The sequence below is a fragment of the Palaemon carinicauda genome, chromosome 26, assembly GCF_036898095.1.
Source record: "Palaemon carinicauda isolate YSFRI2023 chromosome 26, ASM3689809v2, whole genome shotgun sequence".
In the NCBI taxonomy this organism is placed as follows: domain Eukaryota; kingdom Metazoa; phylum Arthropoda; class Malacostraca; order Decapoda; family Palaemonidae; genus Palaemon; species Palaemon carinicauda.
In genome coordinates, this window is record NC_090750.1 from 41748019 (window position 1) to 41772642 (window position 24624).

General features: G+C 39.3%; 1 protein-coding gene across 1 annotated transcript in view; it reads left to right on the plus strand.

Moving 5' to 3' along the window:
- The window catches only part of LOC137619508 (protein SHQ1 homolog), a 183787-nt gene that overhangs the window by 78707 nt on the left and 80456 nt on the right, over positions 1–24624 (plus strand). Inside the window, exon 5 of the mRNA XM_068349600.1 lies at positions 14234–14426. Coding sequence (XP_068205701.1) covers positions 14234–14426 — 193 coding nt within the window. The remainder of the gene's footprint in view (positions 1–14233; positions 14427–24624) is intronic.

The following is a 24624-nucleotide window of genomic DNA, read 5'->3' on the forward strand; positions in this document are numbered from 1 at the left end:
ATTTACATTGTCTGTCTCTGATTTTCCTCTACCTCATTTTCCTGTCCTGCAGGAGAGCATGTAGACTCATATTATCTTTGGATATGCTAGCTCCTACATTAACTCGGCTAGCATTTTAGTGAGAGGAGATAGTGGCTGAGCTTGTAAGTGAACAACAATCACTGTCATCTGAAGCATGACATAAATGATCCAAATTAATAGAAACTTTATTCACCTCTTCAGAATTTAAGGGAATCGTTATGCCACACCATCTAAATAAGTAATTTGAGACATTTTACTGCCTTTATGGTGAGAAGCACTTACTTTAGCAAAAATAGGGATCTTAAGATTAGTGCAATGTGCTTAATATTCTGCATTACAGTCTAGTTGTCTTTTATAGCTACTAGAATTATGGATTTGCGAAGGTTGGGAAGCAGAAGGAACTAAAGTATGTAAAGATTTTGAGGTTCTATATTGAGGCTTTTGAATCTGTGGAGTGCAGCATACATTCAGAACCCTTATTGAATGAAATGCTATTAATATTGGAATGACTAAGGGAGGTTGGTTTCAGCTTAGCCATAAGTTAAGGAAGACCAGATTTACTAAGACTAAATGAGGATTCCATGGACTTTTGAAGTTTAACAAAGGAAGCAAGTACAGTAATGTCAAGAATTTGTGAAGCTCATCACTATTGAAAGTTGGCTGAACTAGTGTGTTGTCTAAAGGTGGAGGTGTGTCAATTTTGTCGTCATCCTTGTTATAATCAACTAGCCTAGTCTTTCTTGGCTTCTACCCCGAACTAACAGCAAATTTCCTTTTGTGCTTAGAACTGTTGACTTGATCAGCAAACTTTAAAACATACTTTTCCATTAGAAGTACAGAGAGTGAAACCTACTCCACAATGATTATTTGAATCACAGTATATCTCCTGACACAATACAGAAAGAGAATGTGCCTCATAATTTCCCAAAAGTAATTTTTGTGCATATTCCAAGCAATAACAGCAAACTAAACCAGGGGAATACATATTAAGTGTAGTAAGTAAACAATCTAATAGTCAACAATTTAACAGAGTAAACAATCTAAGAGCTTGGGATCACAACCATGTGATGAAGATAATTGTAGACTAGATTAACTGATGTTTAAACTTGGTCTTTTCACCACTTACCACTAGAGGGTTCCATTCCCTTGTTAAGGACATATAATTATTAAAGCGAAAGAAAATAGGAAAATTTAAAGATTTTTTTAAATTTTATGGGTTTGTGACTGTTAAACCAGGCCCCTGGAGAAGAAGCAAAATGGACATATGGAAGATTCATAGGAATAAAGTATTTTTTGCAGATAACTTCATTATTGGGGTAGAAATGGATGGAATTTTCATGAGATTATTTAGTGTTCAAAATTTTAAAAGACAAGGTTCTGATTTCTTACTCTTCAATTGTCAACACACACACAGTTGTCTATATGTAGCATCAAGAGATTTAGACCCCCCCCCTCTCAGTAGAAAGTAAGATGAGTGAAAGTTATGTTTTATGAATACAAGTGAAAGTTATATTTTACGAATATAATTTTGTTTAATTGCTGAGATTCACCAAGAAAGTTAATGAGAAGTGCAGAGGATCAAGACCGGATGGTAATTAGGGAAGAAAGTTCACATGATGAGTGTTTTGAATTTCTTTTGTCTTAAACCCACGAGGAGAAAATTTAGTGTTGAAACAATGAATTGAATTTAAGAAAATTCATTTCGGTAAAACTTAAAAGTACTGTATTTACTTCACAGAAGCTATCAGCAAAATTTGGATACACTGATGTGTATTGATTATTTTGCCATATGATAAACATATGTTTTATGAATAGTACTTACCTGGCACTTATATATATATAGCTGATATCTCTAAATTGGCAGAATTTTTCAAAACGAGGGAACCGCCTTGTGGTGTTTGGGAGGTAGGTGGTCACACCCGTCACAGGGTGGTACAAGGAACCATTCCCATGTCCAAGACTTCAGTTCATCTCTGCCGGCTGGATCGAAAACATCGTCGGTCCACCATTGAGAGTTTTTCGAATCATTTTCCCTTCTTCGCTTTTTTGGACTTCGTTTGGTGAAGCACACTGATTTAGGGATTTGGCAATCGTGTTTTGTTATTATTTACTTTGTTTTTCATGAGTGAAAACTTAATTTTCGTGTTTGTGCGAGTGATGTATGCAAGGTGAGGTTACCGAAAGTGTCAGTTGATCATCACAGTTTGTATGCAGAGGTTTTGTTTGTGCACTATATTTTAGGTGCAAAGTTTTTAATCCTGATGACGGAAATACGTTCCGGCAACTCTATGACGTCACAGTCGTGTGACGTAATCTTCATTGTATGTCTTGCAAATTCTCTTTATTTGTTTTTTTATGGGAGGAATTCCACTTATACAAGTTTTTTAACTTTTAATGTAAAATTTTAAAGAAATATTTGTCCATTTAGTATTCGTTCTTTAAATCATCGATCTAATTTCATAAATTAAATAGAACTAGCGTATGGTTAATTTACGCTGTTAGTTCTCGTTACTATCGATGCAGTCCCAACATGCCTTGGTAGCGTTCTTTTCGATATGGGAATTAAAGTGTTGGCTATAATACTCCAACAACAACAATATGGGAATTCTAGTTTTAGTAGTTTTTTCATTTATATGTTCCTATTGTTTACATTTATATATATAGATACGTTATTGCTATATCTGTTCTTTTTATCATTACAACTCACTTGTTTTTGAGAACCCTTTGAATTAATTGTGGATTACATTTGTTTTCCCATTTTCTGTTCATTTTAATCTTTAACGTATAACTTTCCCGGCGTTTGTTTGTAACTACCGGGTGGGTATTTATGACATTTAATTTTACCGGTGGTTATATGTAACTACCGGGTGAGTGTGTTCAACATTTATTTTTAATCTCAACTCTTGCCCGGTGGTTTTTCTTTTTGTGACCGCCGGGTAAGTATGTTTGAAAGTTTATTTTATTATGGAAATGTCAGTTTAATATTTTATAAAATATTTTGTTACAGTTTATCTAGCAAGTACTAGAGACGATATTGCTTTCTCATTCAAGCCCGTGGCAGCAGAATAAGTTCTCTCACAATGGGAAGGACTAATTATGGTCTTTAGTGTAAGAGTTTAATAGTGCAAGTTTCAGTGCTAAATTAGGCATTGGATTCATTCAGTACAGTGGACGTCGTTTTCCTAGCCTAAGACCTCTTCCAAGCTCCCCGTCCCATGGGAGAAGGAACGTCGATCGGCGAAAGGAAACGAGAGGCGTTAGCTCGCGAGCAAATGCCCTCGCGAGCGTTCCTGTTAACGTTCCCAAGAATGCTCGCCCTTGCCATGGGAAAGAAAAGAGCTTTGGACGTTAAGATTCTTTCACTGCTTTTAGAGTTTCGCATTGCATCACTTTTGATTTTAATGGCAATACCATAAGTCATAGATATTCGCTGTTAATATCAATGCTTACAAACCATCATTGACTCGGTTTTTGTCCCAGAGCGCCAGTCAGCCTGAGGAACCCTCTGGTCGGAACCGAATGCGCCGAGCGGCATAATGAATATCATTTTACCTTAACGCTTGGCGCTAAGTCTTTCAAGACAGGACAATCGGCGCCTCGTCTTTCAGGACGATCGCCTCCTTGTCTTTCAGGGCGAATGCAGCCTCGTCTTTCAGGGCGAATGCAGCCTCGTCTTTCAGGGCGAATGCAGCCTCGTCTTTCAGGGCGAATGCAGCCTCGTCTTACAGGGCGAATGCAGCCTCGTCTTTCAGGGCGAATGCAGCCTCGTCTTTCAGGGCGAATGCAGCCTCGTCTTTCAGGGCGAATGCAGCCTCGTCTTTCAGGGCGAATGCTGCCCGCAGCCTCGTCTTTCGGGACGAGGGCAGCCTCGTCTTTCGGGACGAGGGCAGCCTCGTCTTTCGGGACGAGGGCAGCCTCGTCTTTCGGGACGAGGGCAGCCTCGTCTTTCGGGACGAGGACAGCCTCGTCTCTGCCCTCGTCCTCGTCTTTCAGGACGAATGCAGCCTCGTCTCTTAGGGCGAATGCAGCCTCGTCTTTCAGGACGATAGGACAATAGCCGCCTCGTTCTTTCATGGCGACGACACGTCTTATAAGATCTTTGTCAAAGGATGACTTTAGTGATCACTTTTCTCCTGTTGAATTATTTGAGGTTAACAGAAGGAGAGGATCCTAAGTTCTGTTGTTCCATATTCTCCACCCTCTGAGTTTTCACGTGGTCATTAATGGAGCTTTAAGAATATATTAATTTTTATTTCTTAAAACAGAAACCTATAATGCCGGCTTCCTTATCAGATAGGCCAGGATAGCAAGGGTGGAGGTCTAGCCACGTTTAGGTCAAAGACCTTGTGGCAGCCTCACAGAGATTTTTTACAGCCCCCTTAGTGGATTGCTGAGTCTCTTAAGGAATACAGGCAATGAGGCTGGATAATTTTGAAATCAGAGGTCATAATTAAAGTATGTACTTCTTTTTTCTTTCTCTCCTCTCCCTCAAGAGTTGGTCAAAGACAGGTTTTGGTATCTTAATCAGCATGAAATTTTCTGCATGCTTTTTTCTCTAACCGAACTAACAACTGCAGGAGCCAGACTTAGCTTCTTCTGGCGAGCTTGGGAGAGAAGAGGAGCAGACCTTCGGTCCGTGTTTTTACTAAGGATGGATGCGAAATCTTTTTCCTTGTGAATCCTCCTTTGTTAGTTACTCCGATAAGACTTTTCTGCCTAACCGACTTTGCAACTTCAATGTCTCTCTTTTGGGAGAGGGAGTCTTTTGTCCGGTCCTGGACGTAAATGCTCTACGCCTTCGTTCAGAAGTCAAAATTCTCCATGGAGACATCAAAATCTTTGGAGAAGAGGGGACCAGACCTTTGGTCAGTTCTTCTTCTGAAGGAGGATTACTTTTTCCTTTTATAGGGAAACCTCCTTTAGTTTTTAGCTGCAACGATTCTCTCTCCCAGTTCTAGAGAGGAGTCTAAGTTGCAGGCTATGCAATCAAACTTTATCTGAGGTTTGTTTACAAGAAAGAATGGGTGTAGAATGGGTCAGTTTCGGGCCGTGTGTTTTGGTCTCAGCTCCGCCCCTCTAATGTTCACGTAACTTTTGCTTAATGTAGCAGAATACTGCACTTGAGAAATCAGAGCGTCCCTGTATCTGGATTTTTAGATAACGTTGAGCCTATCAAGTAATTAGGTCTTCCTGTCAACAAGAAGTCTCTCTTCTGACACCAGGACGCTCAGCACCACGTCTTTTAGAACGTTCAGCGTCTCGCTCTGTTTACTTCTCTGCTCCACGTCTTACAGGAATTTCGGCACCACGTCTTACAGGACCATCGGCGCCACGTCTTACAGGACCATCGGCTCCTTGTCTTTCAGGACGCTCGACGTCGAAGTTCTAGCATGAGGCATGACTTTGAACATGAGAATCTAGGACTTCGTGATGACACCAGTTGAATCGTATGTCGAGATCAAGGACGCCTTCGTTCTGATCTCTTGGATCTAGAGAGGAGGTTTGTTTGAGGGCAAGAAACATCGGGGCAAACATGCTCAGCAGGAAGAGACTTGTTTTTCCCTCAAAATTGTCTCTCAACCCGCAAGTATGTCAGTCTCTGGATGTTGTGGGGCAGACCTGTAACAGACCTTTTTGCCTCCAACTGGAAGAAGAGGATCCCCTACTGCTGCTCCCTAGTCCCGGACGAGGAGGCTGTAGCAGTGGACTCCTTGATGGATTGGACGGGGATGGACATTTTTGCATTGCCCCTGTTCGAGATCATCAATCTGGTCTTCAGGAAATTCGCTCTCCTCGATTCGGGGCGAATGATCCTAGCGGCTCCATTATGGCCTGCAAGGGAATGGTTTTCGGAAGTGATGGGCATGTTGATGGACTTCCCAAGAAGACTTCGGCAAGTCCAGATCTTCTTCAACAGCCCCACTTCGAGAGGTATCATAAAACCCCCCTTGCTCTCACACTGACTTCCTTCAGACTGACTAGAAGCTTGTCAGATCTCGAGGCTTTTCGGCGCAAGTGACGAAAGCTATCGCTGGAGCAAGGAGGATCTCTTCACAAAGACCCCCCAGATGCTGAAGCCTTGACGAGGATGGGGGGCTTAGGGATTAGCAGCTGGGCTCTAATGAACAGTGGGAACTATTTCCCATTGGACCTCGGTGCCCAGCTGTCGATTCAACTAAATCAGTCAGCACTTTCTCTTTTACTTTTGATTATTTCTTTTTTTCTCCCATCTCTTCCTTTTGGGCTCGATATTGTTGACGACTTTGGCATGTTCGATTTTACTTTGGATGCTGCTTTGGATTTGGCACAGTGTGGGATGGACTGCATTCCATCTCAACCTGTGCCAATTTAGATGCCATCACCCTCTGGCAGACCCCATTGGGTGCAGACCAAGTCTGTTAAGAGTCGGGCTCCAGTGATCCGGTCTTAAGTCACCCATATTTGCGGGTAATGGGTGACGCCAGGCATTGGAGTCGACGGTGGGAGGGGCTAACTACCCCCACTGACCAGTGTACGCCCACCTTAAGAGAGGCAGCCCCTCTCTAATAGAGGACTGGTCCCCGCTGAAGCCTCTTCTCGTGTTGGGCCACATGGGATAGGAGGACTGACATCCTCCGATAAGAGGTGGATAACCCGGCTTGCTTTTTCAAAAAAACCCAACACCTCTGTTGACGACCTGGAAAATACAAACATGGACCTCGGTACAGACAGCTCCAACTCGGGTTCTAACATTGTAACGTTAGAACCTTATTCACGTCATGTGAATAATAAAACGCTAGAGAAGAAGAGAGAGAGAGTGAAAAATGATGACAGTACAGAAAGATATAGAAAAGTAGAAGTATTACCTGGTCACTATGAAGTAGTGAATTATGAAAATTTTTTTATCTTGGAATTTGAAAACGGAAGAAATGAGCGTATAAATGTTTTTAAAGCTAATAGAGAAATAGTTAATTTATGTGGAGGGCAGCCAAAAATTTTACCCCAGGGAAATGGAAGTCTCTTGATAGAGACACTGTCCCCATTACAAGGTGAAAGGTTAAAAACACTTACAACATTGAATGGTCATAGCGTAAAATGCGTTTCACACCCTACTTTCAACCAGAGTAGAGGTGTGATATATGCTCCAGAATTGTTGGATATAGAGGAGAAAGAAATAGAGGATGAACTGAAAAGTCAAGGAGTAGTTAAAGTAGTCAGAATGAGAAAGAGAGTTGGAGAACAACGTATCCCTCTTGCTACTCTGATTATAACATTTGATCAATGCCGATTACCAAATGTTATAAAAGCTGGATGGCTATCTTTGAAGGTAAAACCATATATCCCGTCACCATTGCGATGTTATCATTGCCAAATGTATGGCCATTTAAGCCAGAAATGTAAAGAAAAACTAAACAATAAGCCAGCTGTTTGTGCCAACTGTGGAAAAAGTAGTCATGGAGTATGCATAGAAAACCCTAATTGCATACATTGTGGGGAAGCACACCCAGCTACATCTAAAAGCTGTGTAAAGTTTATTTTTGAAAAAGAAATTCAGGCCATTAGGACCATGGAAAGGGTTACTTTTAAAGAGGCTCGTAAAAGAGCTCTTGAAAAGCAAATAAGACCAGGGCAACCTTTTTCAATGGTTCTGAAGAAAAACTTGTCAAACCACACAGACGAAAATTATATCTCTACTTCTAAGATAAAGAAACAAATGAAAGTAGTTAAAGAGGTTGAAAGTCCCATCGAAAATCTATATCCAGAAATTGTGGAAAAATCAAAACGGACACTTAAAGATCTGAAAATTATTTAAAAGCCAACTACTCCGATTTTAAACAAAAGTACAAACCTCTCACAGGCCGTTTCCTTGCCTGATCTGATGGAGGTTGCACTCGAAACCAATTTACCTGGTGAACCCGTAGTGGGGAAGGTGCAAAAACCTGACAGATCACAACCTTTTAATCGAAAAAGAGAGAGACCTCCCTCCCTCTCTCCTCCTACCATAAGAAACATTAAAGTCACGACTTCCAATAAATATGATATCTTGTCTGCTGATGTTTCTGAACAACTAGAAGGTAAATTGAACCAATCAGAAATTCAAGTTGAGGTCCACCATCCTCCTCAACAATTAGATCAAAAGGACACAAAGAAAAAGAGAAACACAAAACCCACTATATCAAGATCCTCTCTAGAGTTACCTCCGGGAAACATTGTTAGATCAAATAGTGCCATTGGGAAGACTTCATCTAAGGTGTCTTCCAAAAAATAAAACATAGTTTTTTCCTCCATTCTGCAATGGAATTGCCAGGGTTTAAGGGCGAAATATGAACAACTTAAGCTCCTCATACGTGAGCACTCCCCTATAACAGTATGTCTACAAGAAAGCAAGCTCGATGCTAATACTCCTTGTCCTCGAGAGTATGTTAGCTATAGGACACCATATGATCAACGAGCAGGGAGCCATGGGGGAAGTCTTATATACATTCGTCGAGATGTTCCCCAAATATCTTTGTCTATCTGTACCCCTCTGCAGGCAGTGGCTGTACAGATTGATATAGGGAGAAAATACACAATCTGTTCTCTTTACTTGCCTCCAAATGATAACATCTCATATGATAATATAGTAGAGGTGATTAAACAACTCCCACAACCCTTTATCTTACTAGGAGACCTTAATAGTAGACATCCTTTATGGGGTGATGTTTTAGCAAATGCAAGGGGTAATATTATATCGTCAATTTTGGAGAATGAAGATGTCGGACTCCTCAATACAGGAGAGCCCACACATTTTCATGTACAGACAGGTACCTTGTCCTGCATTGACCTATCAGTTGCAAGCTCTAACTGTCTTCTCGATTTTAATTGGAGAACATTAGATGATTGGCATACTAGTGATCATGCACCAATCATTATAAACACCAACAATGGTCCACCTTTACAAAGATCACCTCGATGGAATCTTGATAAGGCGGACTGGAATAGATTTCGGGAGTTAAGTGAAATTGAAGGAAATGCAGAACAGTTTGAAAGTGTTGATGATGCCATAGACTTACTTAATGGAACTCTTCACACAGCAGGAGTGAATTCCATTCCCAAAACAACTGGGATATTCAGACGACGACCAGTCCCCTGGTGGTCGTCAGAACTAACTGCCCTGCACAGAGCCACAAGAAAGTCTTTAACTCGATTGCGCATGCACCGTAATGAGGAGAATTTAGTCATTTACAAGAAATGTAGAGCACAGTTCCGCCGTGCCATGAAAGAAGCTAGGCGCCAGTCTTGGATGTCCTTTGTTTCCTCCATTAACAGTAGAACACCAACATCATCTGTGTGGAGGAAAGTAAAAAAGATAGCAGGAAAATTCACCCCAAACCCACCACCAGTGTTAAAGATAAATGGCCAGTATATGACTGGAGCAACCGAAGTTAGCAATGCCCTGGCTGACCATTTCTCAAATGTATCGTGCAAGTGTCAAGCAGCTCCTGGTCACCAGTATAGGAGCAATGAAGAAAAGAAAGTTTTAAACTTCGCAACAAGAAAGCAAGAGTCATACAATTCTCCTTTTACTGAAAGAGAATTTGATTCTGCTCTTGCTACTTGTAACGATACAGCCCCTGGACCCGATGGAATTCCATATGCAATGATTAAACATGTACCTTATAATACAAAGTTATTTATTTTAAGCATTTTTAATAGAATATGGCATGATCATAGTTATCCAAGTGTTTGGGAACTAGCCATTATTTTAGCCTTTTTAAAACCCGGTAAGGACAAGTTTTTAGCAGCAAACTACCGACCTATTGCATTGACATCTTGTTTATGTAAAATCATGGAGAAGATGGTCAATGCAAGACTGATTTGGTACCTTGAAAAGAAGAATATTTTATCACCCATTCAATGTGGATTCAGGAAAATGCACTCAACGACTGATGTGCTGATACAACTTGAGTCCTCCATTTGTGAAGCCTTTGCTTCCAAACAGCACCATGTTACAGTTTTTTTTTATCTTGAAAAGGCATATGATACCACATGGAGATACGGTATACTTAAAAGAATCCATGAGTGCGGATTGAGAGGTGAGCTACCACTATTCATCCAGTCATTTCTTTCACATGGAGTTTTCCAAGTGAGAGTTGGGGAAGCTCTATCACAGAGTAAATGCCAGGAAGAAGGAGTTCCTCAGGGGAGTGTGCTGAGTGTAACCCTTTTTGCACTAGCAATTAATGGGATATCCTCAGTCATTCCCCGGGATGTTCTTGCAACATTATTTGTGGATGATCTCTCCATATCATTTGCTGGAGCCAGAATGGCAATGGTTGAGAGAAAAATCCAACTCTCTATTGATAAAATTATCCATTGGGCCGATATGAATGGATTTAAGTTCTCAACAAGTAAAACTACAATTGTCCATTTCTGTCGTATACGGGGAGTACATCCAGACCCGGATATATACATCAAAGGTCAACGGATCCCATGTGCAAGTGAAGCCAAATTTTTAGGGTTGATATTTGATTGTAGGCTTACATGGGTTTCTCACTTAAAAACATTAAAAGCTAAATGTGTTGAAGCTATGAATCTTTTAAAAGTCTTGTCCCATACATCATGGGGGGCAGACCGCAATACAATTTTAAAATTATACAAGGCCTTGATATTTTCCAAAATTAGTTATGGATGCGAAATATACTCTTCAGCAACCCCAAGCCGGTTAAAAATACTAGATTCAATACATCATGCTAGCATTAGATTGTCCACAGGAGCCTTTAGAACCTCCCCTATCACAAGTCTCCTTGTTGATGCTGGGGAGTTGCCTCTGGACCTTTACCGAATGTCCTCTATTATTCGGTATTGGTTTAGATTGCAAAGACTCCCCAATTCTTCAGCCTTTCAAACTGCAAGCCTTGTAAGGAACTCAACCTACTTTGAGTTGCACCCAAAATCTCCTCAACCCTTTGGGTTTCGGGTTAACCAATTATTAAACAATCTGGATATGATTAGAAATAAGGTGCTTCCATTCAAGGTATCATCAACGCCTCCATGGAAATTACCTGACATATCTTTTTGTAGATACTTTATTGGAGTTAAGAAGAATTTGACTGACTTAGAATCCAGGTCTCTTTTTATGGAACATGTCGAAGAACATAGGGGATCGACTTTTATATATACTGATGGCTCCAAATCTGATGCTGGCGTTGGATTTGGAGTACATAGTAATGATTTTAATTGTAGAGGTGCACTTCCTCTAACAGCTTCCATATTTACTGCCGAACTGTATGGCATATTAACCGCTATTGAGAAAATAGCTTTGGAAAAGGAGGGTAATTTTACAATTTTTAGTGATGCAAGGAGTGTTCTTCAAGCTTTAGAAGTTTTTAATTCTAGTAACCCTCTAGTTTTAAAGATTTTAGAATGGCTTTTTATTATTGGACGGAAAGGTATAACTGTTCGATTTTGTTGGGTTCCAGCACATGTAGGTGTGTCTGGGAATGAGAAGGCAGATTTACTGGCGAAGAATGCGGCATCCGAGTTGCTACCAAGGAGGTATCCCATTCCATGTAACGATTTCCTACCTTACATCAAGAAATTGGTATGTGATAAATGGCAACAGCACTGGGATAGTCAAGATGGCAATAAAATGAGGGAAGTAACAAATATCATATCACCTTGGAGGTATAACATGATTCCCCGAAAATGGGAGACGACTCTTTGTCGTCTCCGTATTGGTCACACACGGTTGACACACGAGTTTCTGCTGAAGGGCCAACACCAACCGTATTGCGAGGACTGCTTAGTACCTTTAACAGTGAGGCATTTGTTGACCGAATGCCCTAATTTTACTAACTTAAGAAATAGATATCTGTTTGAGGCTCGAGGTGAGGATGGCAGGTTTATCCTTGCCAAGATTCTTGGACATGATGTGTCTTACTATGCGAGCGGAATTTTTAGATTTATTTCAGAAGCAGGTCTTCTGAAAACTATTTAACTATTGTAAGGACTTCTTAATTTTTTTTATGGTTTTAATCGAATTTGCTTTTAATTTTCATATACAGTAAATGGTATCGGCGTCAATGACCTTAGATGTCAGGATGCCAGAAAACTTTCAATCAATCAATCAATCAATCAATCTTCACAAAGAGTCTACCAATCTAAGTGGGAGACCTTTAGAGCTTGGTGCAAGCAGCACAAGTTTTCCTCAACCACTTCCTCTCTGAGCCAGATTGCAGACTTCTTGTACCTCAGACAGGATGCTTAAGCTGGCTGTATCTACCATCAATGGATACAGCAGTATGCTCTCGGCCGTCTTTAGGCATAGAGGCCTAGAGTTGTCCCAAATTAAACCTTTGCAGGACCTCATTGGGTCTTTTCAGACGAAGTAATAGGTACTCTTAAACCTGGATGTGGTGTTAAGTTTCTGTGCTCCAAGAAATTTGAACCTATCTCGCTAGCCTCTCTTCGAGTTGTAACGAAGAAAACCCTCTTCCTTATGACTGTAGCGAATGCCAAAAGGTCAGCGAAGTCCAGGCGATTGAGAAGAGGGTGAGCTTCAATTAGGATAGGGCAGTTTGTGCCTTAAGGTTCATCTTTCTCGTTAAGAGCGAGAACCCTTCGTAACCCTGTCCTACGACGTTTGATGTCATTAACCTTACGAACCTGGTGGGTCAAGAGAAGGAAAGACTCCTCTGCCCAGTTAGGTCCCTCAAAGCTTTTTTGGCTCACACTATGAACGTGAGCTGTGCATCCAACTTGTTATGGTGTTCAGTGAAAGATCCACCAAAAACCCCTGTCTTAGAATGCTTTGTCCTTTTTCCTGAAGGAAAAAATTAGGGAAGCCCACCTCTTGTGTGAGGAGGAACACTTCGCCCTTTTGAAATTACGGGCTCATGAAGTGAGGGCCATTGCTACCTCTCTGGCATATCAGGAATATATGTTAGTTAGGCTATTCATGGATGCAATTTTCTGGAGGAGCAACTCTGTCTTCGCTTCTCATTAACTTAGAGAGGTGAGAGTAGACTTTGGCAAGTGCTATACTTTGGGCCCATACATAGCTGCGGTTTCTGTATTAGGCAAAGGAGTTAATAACCCCACTCAACCTTAGTTTATATGCATGTATGGGGGTTTGTGTTTTTATGATAGTCTGAGGACTTCGTCTTGTGGTACGGTTCCCTCAGTCTAGATAGATAGTTTATGTCTGTGTTGCAGGATTAGGTGGTTAGTTTTAGTAAGGTTGCAGTTTTTATTATATGGGGCGAAGGTAGTTTCTGAAGTCTAGTCAAGTTGTTGGTCTTATCCCTTTGACAGACTTGATTGAGTTTTTTCCAGCATTGCAGGCTTACTCCTAAGGGAAAGACACTCTGGAGGCTGTACCTTTGAAATCGGCTACCTTAGCAGGCAAGGAATCAAGGTGTTTTTATCTCCTACAACTCTCTTGTTGTTTCCCCGACGATGTTTACTGTCTGTTTCCCTCCTCCAAATGTGTGAATCAGCTATATATATATATAACTGCCAGGTAAGTACTATTCATAAAAATGGAGTTTTTATGATAAAACAAAGTTTTATGAATACTTACCTGGCAGTTATATGTATATTTGAAGGTCCACCCACCTCCCCTCAGGAGACAGGTCGGGCATAGATGAACTGAAGTCTTGGACACGGGAATGGTTCCTTGTACCACCCTGTGACGGGTGTGACCACCTACCTCCCAACCACCACAAGGTGGTTGCCTTGTTTTGAAAAATTCTGCCGATTTAGAGATATCGGCTATATATATATATATATATATATATATATATATATATATATATATATATATATATATATTATATATATATATATATATATATATATATATATATATATATATATATATATATATATATATATATATATATATATATATATATATATATATATATATATAACTGCCAGGTAAGTATTCATAAAACTTTGTTTTATCATAAAAACTCCATTTTTATATTGATAATGCTGCTCTATCATTATTGTCCAAACAATATTAAAAATGTTCCAATCTTAAAAGATTTTAACTCTTAACACTAAAATATGTTTGATTTATTCTTTTCTTTAGGATAAGCACAAGCATTATTTTCTGACATTTAAAATTTTCATTACAAGGTAGAAATTGGTTCTTTAATTTTACATTTGTGTTCTCAATTGGTTAAGCAGCCATTTGAATCGTTTGTAAAAGTTATATTTGTGTTAATTTGAATACGTTTTACAGGATGAACTGAAAGGTGTTGTTGATATCCTTGATCCCGACAATAAACCTGTTTCCAAAAGGAGAGAGGAGAGATTGGCATGTGAGCTTGAGACTTTTGATGAAGATCATTATTTGGCTGACTACTTTGAAATTGAAACTGCCCAGCAGTGTGTTGAATTTATACCGGAATTTTATTGCTACACTTCAGATGAGGGTATGTATTTACATTGAACTTTAATTTCCTTTATGCTAAATTTTACGCACACGCTGCACTTTCTTTTTAGCCATCTATATCACATCTGTTCCCAGATTTTTAGTTTTATGTTGCTATCCTACCTCTTAAGGGGACCGTCCGCGGTGGTATTTTGGCATACCAACTTGAAAAATTCAAAAATCGTTTTATTGTCTCTCTGTATAGAGAAACATATCGTACATGCTCTCCAGAAGTTTCAACCCATTATTTTTACAAATAACGAAGATATAGAGGTTTTTAAATGATGACGTCATCCTTACTGTGTCGTCTGCATGACTTAGTTTGACAAAATCGTCTTTGTGTGTAATTTTGCATATATATAGCGATTTTTCACTTATATTTCGATCTATCGTACGTCTGGCAGAAATGGAAGGCATTTGTAGAGTGTAGATGAACGAAGTCTACTACAATAACAGAAGCCAAAGTTGCCAAAGATGTATAGAAGTTATAATGTATGCCTATGTTTACTTGAAGTTCGTATGTACATTGTGTTTCCACAACGCCTTCGGGAACATTATAGCAAGGCCAATGTTACCTAAGGTTGTAGAAAGAACAAATAGTCAATAATTTTTCCAAACAATGAAAATAGCGGTCTTTAAATGATGACGTCATCCTTATGGCGTCGTCTGCCTGACTGAGTTAGACAGGTGCACAGTCTCTCTCTCTCTCTCTCTCTCTCTCTCTCTCTCTCTCTCTCTCTCTCTCTCTCGAATTATTTACCACTGCCATTTATACAAATACTTTTATCTCTCTCTCTCTCTCTCTCTCTCTCTCTCTCTCGAATTATTTAAAACTCCCATTTATACAAATACTATAATAACAATGTTCAACTCTCTCTCTCTCTCTCTCTCTCTCTCTCTCTCTCTCTCTCTCTCATGTTTCGAAATCTCGTACCTCTGGCAGAAATGAAAGACATTGGTAGAGGGTAGGTGAATGAAAACTACCACCTACGAACACATCACAAAGTCTCCAAAGACATATAGAAATTATAATGCATGTGTTTATTTACTTGAAGTTTGTATGTTGATTGTGCTTTCACAACGTCCTCTGGAATTTTATAGCAATGCCAATGTTACATAAGGTGATAGAAAGAACAAAAAGTAAGTGGAGAACAAGAAAACAGAAGCCAAAGATGCCAAAGATGTATAGAAGTTATAATGTATGCGTTTGTTTACTTGAAGTTCGTATGTACATTGTGTTTCCACAACGCCCTCGGGAACATTATAGCAAGGCCAATGTTACCTAAGGTTGTAGAAAGAACAAATAGTCAATCATTTTTCCAAACAATGAAAATAGCGGTCTTTAAATGATGACGTCATCCTTATGGCGTCGTCTGCAAGACTGAGTTTGACAGATGCGTAGTTCTCTCTCTCTCTCTCTCTCTCTCTCTCTCTCTCTCTCTCGAATTATATACCCCTGCTATTTATACAAATACTTGTATCTCTCTCTCTCTCTCTCTCTCTCTCTCTCTCTCTCTCTCTGTACATCCTTTTATTAGATAATAGAATGAATCTCTTTTTTCATTTGTTCGTATATCCTTGCAAAAATTCTTATTCTCTCTCTCTCTCTCTCTCTCTCTCTCTCTCTCTCTATCATCTTATTTTATAATAGGATGAATCTCTTTTTCATTTGTACGTATACCCTTGTAAAAAGTACTTCTCTCTCTCTCTCTCTCTCTCTCTCTCTCTCTCTGTACATCCTTTTATTAGATAATAGAATGAATCTCTTTTTCATTTGTTCGTATACCCTTGTAAAATATACTTATTCTCTCTCTCTCTCTCTCTCTCTCTCTCTCTCTCTCTCTCTCTCTCCAATTATTAAAAACTCCCATTTATACAAATACTATAATAACAATGTTCAACTCTCTCTCTCTCTCTCTCTCTCTCTCTCTCTCTCTCTCTCTCTCATGTTTCGAAATCTCGTACCTCTGGCAGAAATGAAAGGCATTGGTAGAGGGTAGGTGAATGAAAACTACCTGCTACGAAAAAATCACAAAGTTTCCAAAGACATATAGAAATTATAATGCATGTGTTTATTTACTTGAAGTTCGTATGTTGATTGTGCTTTCACAACGTCCTCTGGAATTTTATAGCAATGCCAATGTTACATAAGGTGATAGAAAGAACAAAAAGTAAGTGGAGAACAAGAAAAAAGAACCAAGAAAGAGGGAAACATGGATAAGAGTACAAAGCTGAAACCTGCTAACTAAAACACTGGCAACAATTAGAGATCGCTGGCAACTCATAACATAGGAATAGTAAACTGAGGGTTCAAATACCTCCTTTAGGGTGCATTTATGTAGGAATGAACAATAAAAGTTATCATAATAATATTATCTTGATTTCTTTTAGAAAAGAAGCGAAAGCTTGCTGCAAATCTTTGGGAGCTCATAACTCAAAAACATACTTATTCCCACTTAGGTACATTTTTCTCACTTATTTGTTGTTCGATATTAGAGAAAAAGATATCGTTGAAAAGAAGAATAAAAATTCCACAATTCTGTCAGACAAAATTTTGATTTTCGTTTTACATTTTTTTTCACGATTATTTTCCGTCTAGACGAGGAAAAAAAATAAAAATTCATTAAAAAAAAACAGAAAGGAAAATCAAAATTCTGTCTGACAGAATTGTTCGGTTGTTAGAGTAGTTTTTGTGGTATAAGTTTCAATACAATTGGTATTATAGTAGTGGGGAAAAATGTACCTAAATATTTTTTTTAAATAATGATTTTTGCTCATAAATCCAAAAGTTTTTGATCAAATGACTTGAAATTTTTATATGATGAAGGTATTATATGTGTCTAAAACATATATAGAAATTGTGTAATTTGGATCATTAGGAAAAAAAATGGCGGACGGTCCCCTTAAGTTTTATAAGTCTTATTAATTCAACTGCAGTGTTTCCCCTAGTTTCAGTATGTAGTAAAAAGACTTATCAGGCCTCAGTGCCAGGTCTTGTGTCCAAAATTTATAGATCCATTTCTTACTATGTTTAGTACAGTATATCGAAGAGGTAACACCAAAAATATCTTTGTTCCTATACAAAGGGTTGTGGTGGCCGATGTGGTAATGTCCCTGACTGGTGAACGCCAGACTGGGGTTCGAGTCCCGCTCAAACTCTATAGTTTCTTTGGTCACTGCAACCTCACCATCCATGTGAGCTAAGTTTGGGGGCATTTGTGGGAGCCTATAGGTCTATCTGCTGAGTCATCAGCAGCCATTACCTGCCCCTCCTTGGTCCTAGCTTGGATGGAGAGGGGGCTTGGGCACTGATCATATGTATGTATAGTTAGTCTCTAAGGCATTGTCCTGCTTGATAGGACAATGTCACTTTCCCTTGCGTCTGCCATTCACAAGTAGCCTTTAAACCTCTAAATAAGTAAAACCTTTCATCCTTTAATAGGAATATGTTTTCAGCTCGGCTGGAACACGGCTGTCAAAATTAATTACGAGGTTTCTATAATTACTAATGAGCGGTGGGGAAGCCCTCTACTGCATGCCAGCCTCATATTTCTGGATTATCTCAAGCTTCGTCTCCATAGAAATCATCCTCTTCTTCTTTTCTTGAAAATCAGCAACATTCTTGGGACCCATGGCTATAGAATTAAGAGTTGAGTTATGCAGTAGGGTAACTATAAGTATGAAAGCTAAATCACCAACATAAATTCAATGTGAATGATAGTGCTGCCGAAATGAAATGGTCAAGGAACGTTGATACGTAGATACATGATGGGAAAGATGCCAACCAATAGGAAAGCAGGATCTTCATGGTGGCCCTCTTAATGAGAGAATGCCTTGATGAAGTCATTGAGCTTCAGCACGGCATTTCATTCCCGTGCTGAATCTTGGTGACGGGCAAGAGGGCTCTCGAACTTGGGGAAATTGCTCCCCCAGTTCGAATCTAAATTTCTCTCTTTCATCTTTTTCTTCCTCTTTATATGGCTTCAACCTTCTCCTAATATTATAAACTTTCCTTCATGTTGCTGTCCCAACCCTATGAGTAAAATTTCCCATATGTATGTGTATATATTTACATATATATGTGTGTTTATTATTTTTTTTTCTCTTTTTATGGCATGGATGTTTCTACATCTGTTATTGCCACTTGGGCGGATGTTTCTACATTCGGTATTGCTGCCTGCTTTGATGAATGGGAAAGGTGTCACGGTTGGGAGGTGTTTGTGCTCAAAGCTATATATGAGAGTATTGGATGATCTCAGCCATCCCGAAGATGGTTTGGACCTTTTTGGCGGAACTATTCTCAAGTGTTGGGTCTTCGGAATCCAGGGGGATCCAACGCTTGGGGTAGGACTCTCGGCTTTTGGCCGGAAGCCCGTCATTACAGATATGGGGAGGATGATTCCATAGTTTCTTGGTCTCAGTCCTAACAGGCAGGTTCAGCTTACACCTGTGCCTCTATATCTGTTTTGATGCTATCCTTCGGGTAGGGTATGGAGTGGACCACCTGGGAAGTATACTCTCACTGTGCCGGTAGTGGAGAGTGTAAATTTCCTTCCCAACATGTGATGCCTTAATGTTCTCAAGCAGGTAAATCAAACTTCAAAAAATCACTCTTCTCTCTTCTTTTTTATGATGGAATCTTGTGAAAATGACCCCACCTCCCCTGGATATGCTGACTCGCCCCGGGCACTGTTGACGACCTTTGGCAATTCATTTAAAGTAAACTCCGTTGACGACGTAGGAACTAAAAATTACTATTCTTTAAACACTCGGAAAAAGGGTAATTTGGGCAACACAGGAAAATTGAATGTCCTGCACATTACCCAAATCCCATTAGAAACTAATTATGATATGCTACATAAAATATTTGAGTGTTATGGATTAATAAAAGAAATTAGAATGAAACTTCAAGATGATAATTGGGAATCTTGGTTATCATTTAATTGTCATGAGGAAGCATTTAATGCAAGCCGTAATATTGTTGATATTAAAGTAGGTAATATGAGTGTTAAGGGTGCTCTGTGTGATGGGGCACCTAAAGATCTGGATGTCTACAGACCAGCAGACTGGGCTGATAAAGATATAGAGGCGGATATGCCATCCCAAAGAAAGCCAAAACCACCAATGTGGCTTCTTGCTCAATTTGTAGGAGGTACGGAAAATTATTTCAAGGTCTGCAAATTTCTTCAAAGGAAGGTAGGTACAATCGCACCTGGAGATATATCTCGATTCGGTAAGAAGAGTTACTTGATAAAGGCCAAGTCATACACACAGTCTGTTATACTGTCCAATTTGAAGACAGTAAATGATGATATAAAATTGGACATCAAACCCCATCTAAACTTTAGCTATGGAAGGGGAGTGGTTTTTAATAGGGATCTGTATGAATTTACTGAAGAAGAGATATTGACAATGTGTCCTCTATCAGTGTGGAAAGTACATAAAGTACCTGGAACATCAATGATTGTTCTTACTTTCCAGGATGCCGATGTACCTTCCCACATAGACATAGAAAACGAAAGGATCAGAGTTCAACCTTTCAAGCAAAAGCCACTGCAATGTTATAATTGCTTTAAATTTGGACATCCTTCCAAAGTTTGCAATAGTGAAAGAATTTGTAATACTTGCTCCAATATTTACCATGGGGAATGTACATTTGAGGCAAGGTGCTTAAACTGCAACTCTAATCATAAATCTAATGATAGGAGCTGCCAGTTTTATAAGTTAGAAGAGGCTGCCCTCAATAAATCAATTATTGAACATGTAAGCGTGGGGCATGCCAAGAGATTATTAAATAAATCTAATACTTACGCAAAGACATTAAGAACAGGAGAAAAAGTTCCTCGGGAATCATCTCACCCACCTACTACTGTAGGTAGTTCTAGAAAAAGGAATTCACCATCTGTTGATAAAGTGCTGCATAAGACAAGAACATCTCCTCCTAAAGATTTATCATTGAGTATCAACCAAAAGACATTGCCCACCACTATCAAACCTTTGTCCCCCATTACAAAAGATAGTACTAACATCTCCCAGGCCATATCCTTGCCTGATTTAATGGAGATTCCACCTGACACCAAGTTATCAGGTGTACCTGTAGTGGGGAAGGTACAAAAACCTGGTAACTCACAACCTACTAATCGTAAAAGAGAGAGACCTCCATCTCTCTCACCCCCTTCCATAAGAAATACTAGAATTATGACATCAAATAAATATGATGTTTTGTCTGTTGATGTTGCCGATCAACCAGAAGATAATTTAAATAAATCAGAAATTCAAGTTGAGGTCCACCATCCCCCTCAACAAATAGATAAAAAAGATACAAAGAAAAACACCAACGTAAAACCCAACATAACAAGACCACCTCTGAAGAAACCTACAGGTAATAATGTTAGATTAAAAACTGCTAATGGGAAGACCTCATCCAAGATGTCTTCCAGAAATAATCCATAGTTTTCTCCTCCATTTTGCAATGGAACTGTCAGGGTTTGAGGGCGAAATATGAAGAACTTAAGCTCCTAATTCATGAGCATTCCCCCATAATTGTATGTCTACAGGAAAGTATGCTTGATTCTAACACTCCTAGTCCTCGAGAGTATGTTAGCTATAGAACACCATATAATCATCAAGCAGGGAGCCATGGTGGAAGTCTCATGTACATTCGTCGAGATGTTCCCCAAATACCCATGTCTATACGTACAACCCTGCAGGCAGTTGTTGTACAAATTGATATAGGGAGAAAATATACAATATGCTCTCTGTACTTACCTCCAAGTGATAATATTTTATATGATGATTTAGCAGAGGTCATTCAACAACTCCCTCAACCTTTTCTCTTACTGGGAGATATGAATGGTAGACATCCTTTATGGGGTGATGTTTTAGCAAACACAAGGGGCAATATTATCTCATTAATTGTGGAGAATGAGGATGTGTGACTCCTTAATACAGGAGAGCCCACACACTTCCATGTTCAGACAGGTACTTTGTCATGCATTGACCTTTCAATTGCAAGCTCTAACTGCCTTCTTGATTTTGATTGGAGGATACTAGATGATTGGCATACTAGTGATCATGCACCAATCATTATAAACACCAACAAGGGTCCGCCTTTGCAAAGATCGCCACGTTGGAATCTAGACAAGGCAAACTGGGTTAAATTTTCCGAGCTAAGTGAAATCGAAGGGAGACCAGAACAGTTTGAAAGTGTTGATGATGCCATAGACCTACTGAATGAAACTCTTCATACAGCAGGAGTCAATTCAATTCCCAAAACAACAGGGTTATTCAAACGACGACCAGTCCCGTGATGGTCTTCAGAACTAACTGCACTCCACAGAGCCACAAGAAGATCTCTAACACGATTGCGTAGACTCCGAACTGATGAGAATTTAATTATGTACAAGAAATGTAGAGCACAGTTCCGTCGTGCCATGAAAGAAGCAAGGCGCCAGTCATGGATGTCTTTTGTTTCCTCCATTAACAGTAGATCACCACCATCTTCTGTGTGGAGGAAAGTAAAAAAGATAGCTGGCAAATTCACCCCCAACCCACCACCAGTGTTGAAGGTGAATGGCCAGTATGTAACTGAAGCAAATGAAGTTAGCAATGCCCTGGCTAATCATTTTTCAAATGTATCCAGCAAGTGTGAAGGAGCCCCTGGTCACCAGTATAGGAGGACTGAAGAAAAGAAAATTTTAAATTTTGCAATAAGGGAAGAGTCGTATAATTCTCCTTTCACTGAAAGAGAATTTGATTCCGCACTTGCTCATTGCAACGATACAGCCCCTGGACCCGATGGAATTCCATATGCAATGATTAAACATGTACATTTTAATACAAAGCTATTTATTTTAAGCATTATTAATAGAATATGGCATGATCATAGTTACCCAAGTTTTTGGGAACTAGCCATTATTTTAGCCTTTTTAAAATCCGGTAAAGACAAGTTTTTAGCAGCAAACTATCGTCCTATTGCATTGACATCTTGTTTATGTAAATTCATGGAGAAGATGGTCAATGCAAGGCTGATATGGTACCTTGAAAAGAAAAGTATTTTATCACCGATTCAATGTGGATTCCGAAAAATGCACTCAACGAATGATGTGTTGATACGACTTGAGTCTTCTATTTGTGAAGCCTTTGCTTCCAAACAGCACCATGTTACAGTATTTTTTGACCTTGAAAAGGCATATGATACCACATGGAGATATGGTATTCTTAAAACCCTTCATGAATTGGGATTGAGAGGAGAGCTGCCACTATTTATTCAGGCATTTCTTTCACATAGAGTTTTTCAAGTGAGAGTTGGGGAAGCTCTATCAGAGAGTAAGTGCCAGGAAGAAGGAGTTCCTCAGGGTAGTGTGCTGAGTGTAACCCTTTTTGCACTAGCAATTAATGGGATATCCTCAGCAATTCCCCAGGATGTTCTCTCAACATTATTTGTGGATGATCTCTCAATATCATTTGCTGGCACTAGAATGGCAATGGTTGAGAGAAAAATCCAACTCTCTATTGATAAAATTATCCAGTGGGCTGACATGAATGGATTTAAGTTCTCGACAAGTAAAACTACCATTGTCCATTTTTGTCGTATCCGGGGAGTACATCCAGACCCGGATATATACATTAAAGGTCAACGGATACCATGTGTATCGGAAACCAAATTTTTAGGTTTGATATTTGACTGTAGACTAACATGGGTTTCTCACCTAAAAGCGCTAAAAGCTAAATGTGTTGAAGCTCTGAATATCTTAAAAGTATTGTCCCATACATCATGGGGGGCAGACCGCAATACTATTTTAAAATTATACAAGGCCTTGATTTTTTCCAAAATTAGTTATGGTTGTGAGGTATATTCTTCAGCCACCCAAGCCGGTTAAAAATATTAGATTCGATACATCATGCAGGTATTAGATTGTCTACTGGAGCTTTAAAACCTCGCCTATCCCAAGTCTCCTTGTTGATGCTGGAGAGTTACCTCTAGACCTTTACCGAATGTCTTCCATTCTTCGGTATTGGTTTAAATTGCAAAGACTCCCTAACTCTCTAGCCTTTCAGACTGCAAGTCTTGTAAGACACGCATCATACTTTGAGTTGCACCCAAAATCTCCTCAACCTTATGGCTTTCGGGTGAAACGATTATTAAATAGTCTGGATATAATTAGAAATAAGGTACTTCCATTCAAGGTATCATCAACGCCTCCATGGAAGTTACCAGAGATATCTTTTTGTAAATATTTTATTGGAGATAAGAAGAATATGTCAGACATAGAAGCCAGGTCTCTTTTTAATGAACATGTTAAAGAACATAGAGGATCAACTTTTATCTATACTGATGGCTCCAAATCTGATGCTGGCGTTGGCTTTGGAGTACATAGTAATGGTTTTAATTATAGAGGTGCACTTCCTCTGACCGCTATCATATTTATTGCCGAACTGTATGGCATATTAACCGCTATTGAGAAAATAGCGTTGGAGAAGGAGGGTAATTTTACAATTTTTAGTGATGCAAGGAGTGTCCTTCAAGCTATGGAAGTTTTTAATTCTAATAACCCTCTAGTTTTAAAGATTTTAGAATGGCTTTTCCTTATTGGACGGAGAGGTATAACAGTTCAATTTTGTTGGGTTCCAGCACATGTAGGTGTGTGTGGGAATGAGAAGGCAGATTCACTGGCTAAGGAGGCTGCATCCGAGTTGCTGCCAAGAAGGTATCCCATTCCCTGTAATGATTTCTTACCTGACATCAAGAAATTGGTTTGCAATAAATGGCAACAGCAATGGGATAGTCAAAATGGCAATAAAATGAGGGAAGTAAGAAATGACATATCTCCTTGGAGGTATAATATGATTCTCCGAAAATGGGAGACGTCTCTTTGTCGTCTGCGTATTGGTCACACTCGGTTGACACATGAGTTTCTGCTAAAGGGCCAACACCAACCGTATTGTGACAACTGTTTAGTACCTCTAAAATTAAGGCATTTGTTGACCGAATGCCCCAATTATAACATCTTGCGGAATAGATATTTGTTTGAGGCTCGAGGTGAGGGTGGCAGGTTCATCCTTGCCAAGATTCTTGGAAATGATGTGTCCTCCCATGCAAGTGGCATTTTTAGATTTCTTTCAGAAGCAGGTCTTCTGAAAAATATTTAATTTTTATGATTTTAATTGAATACTCTTTAATTTTTTATTTTATTTTA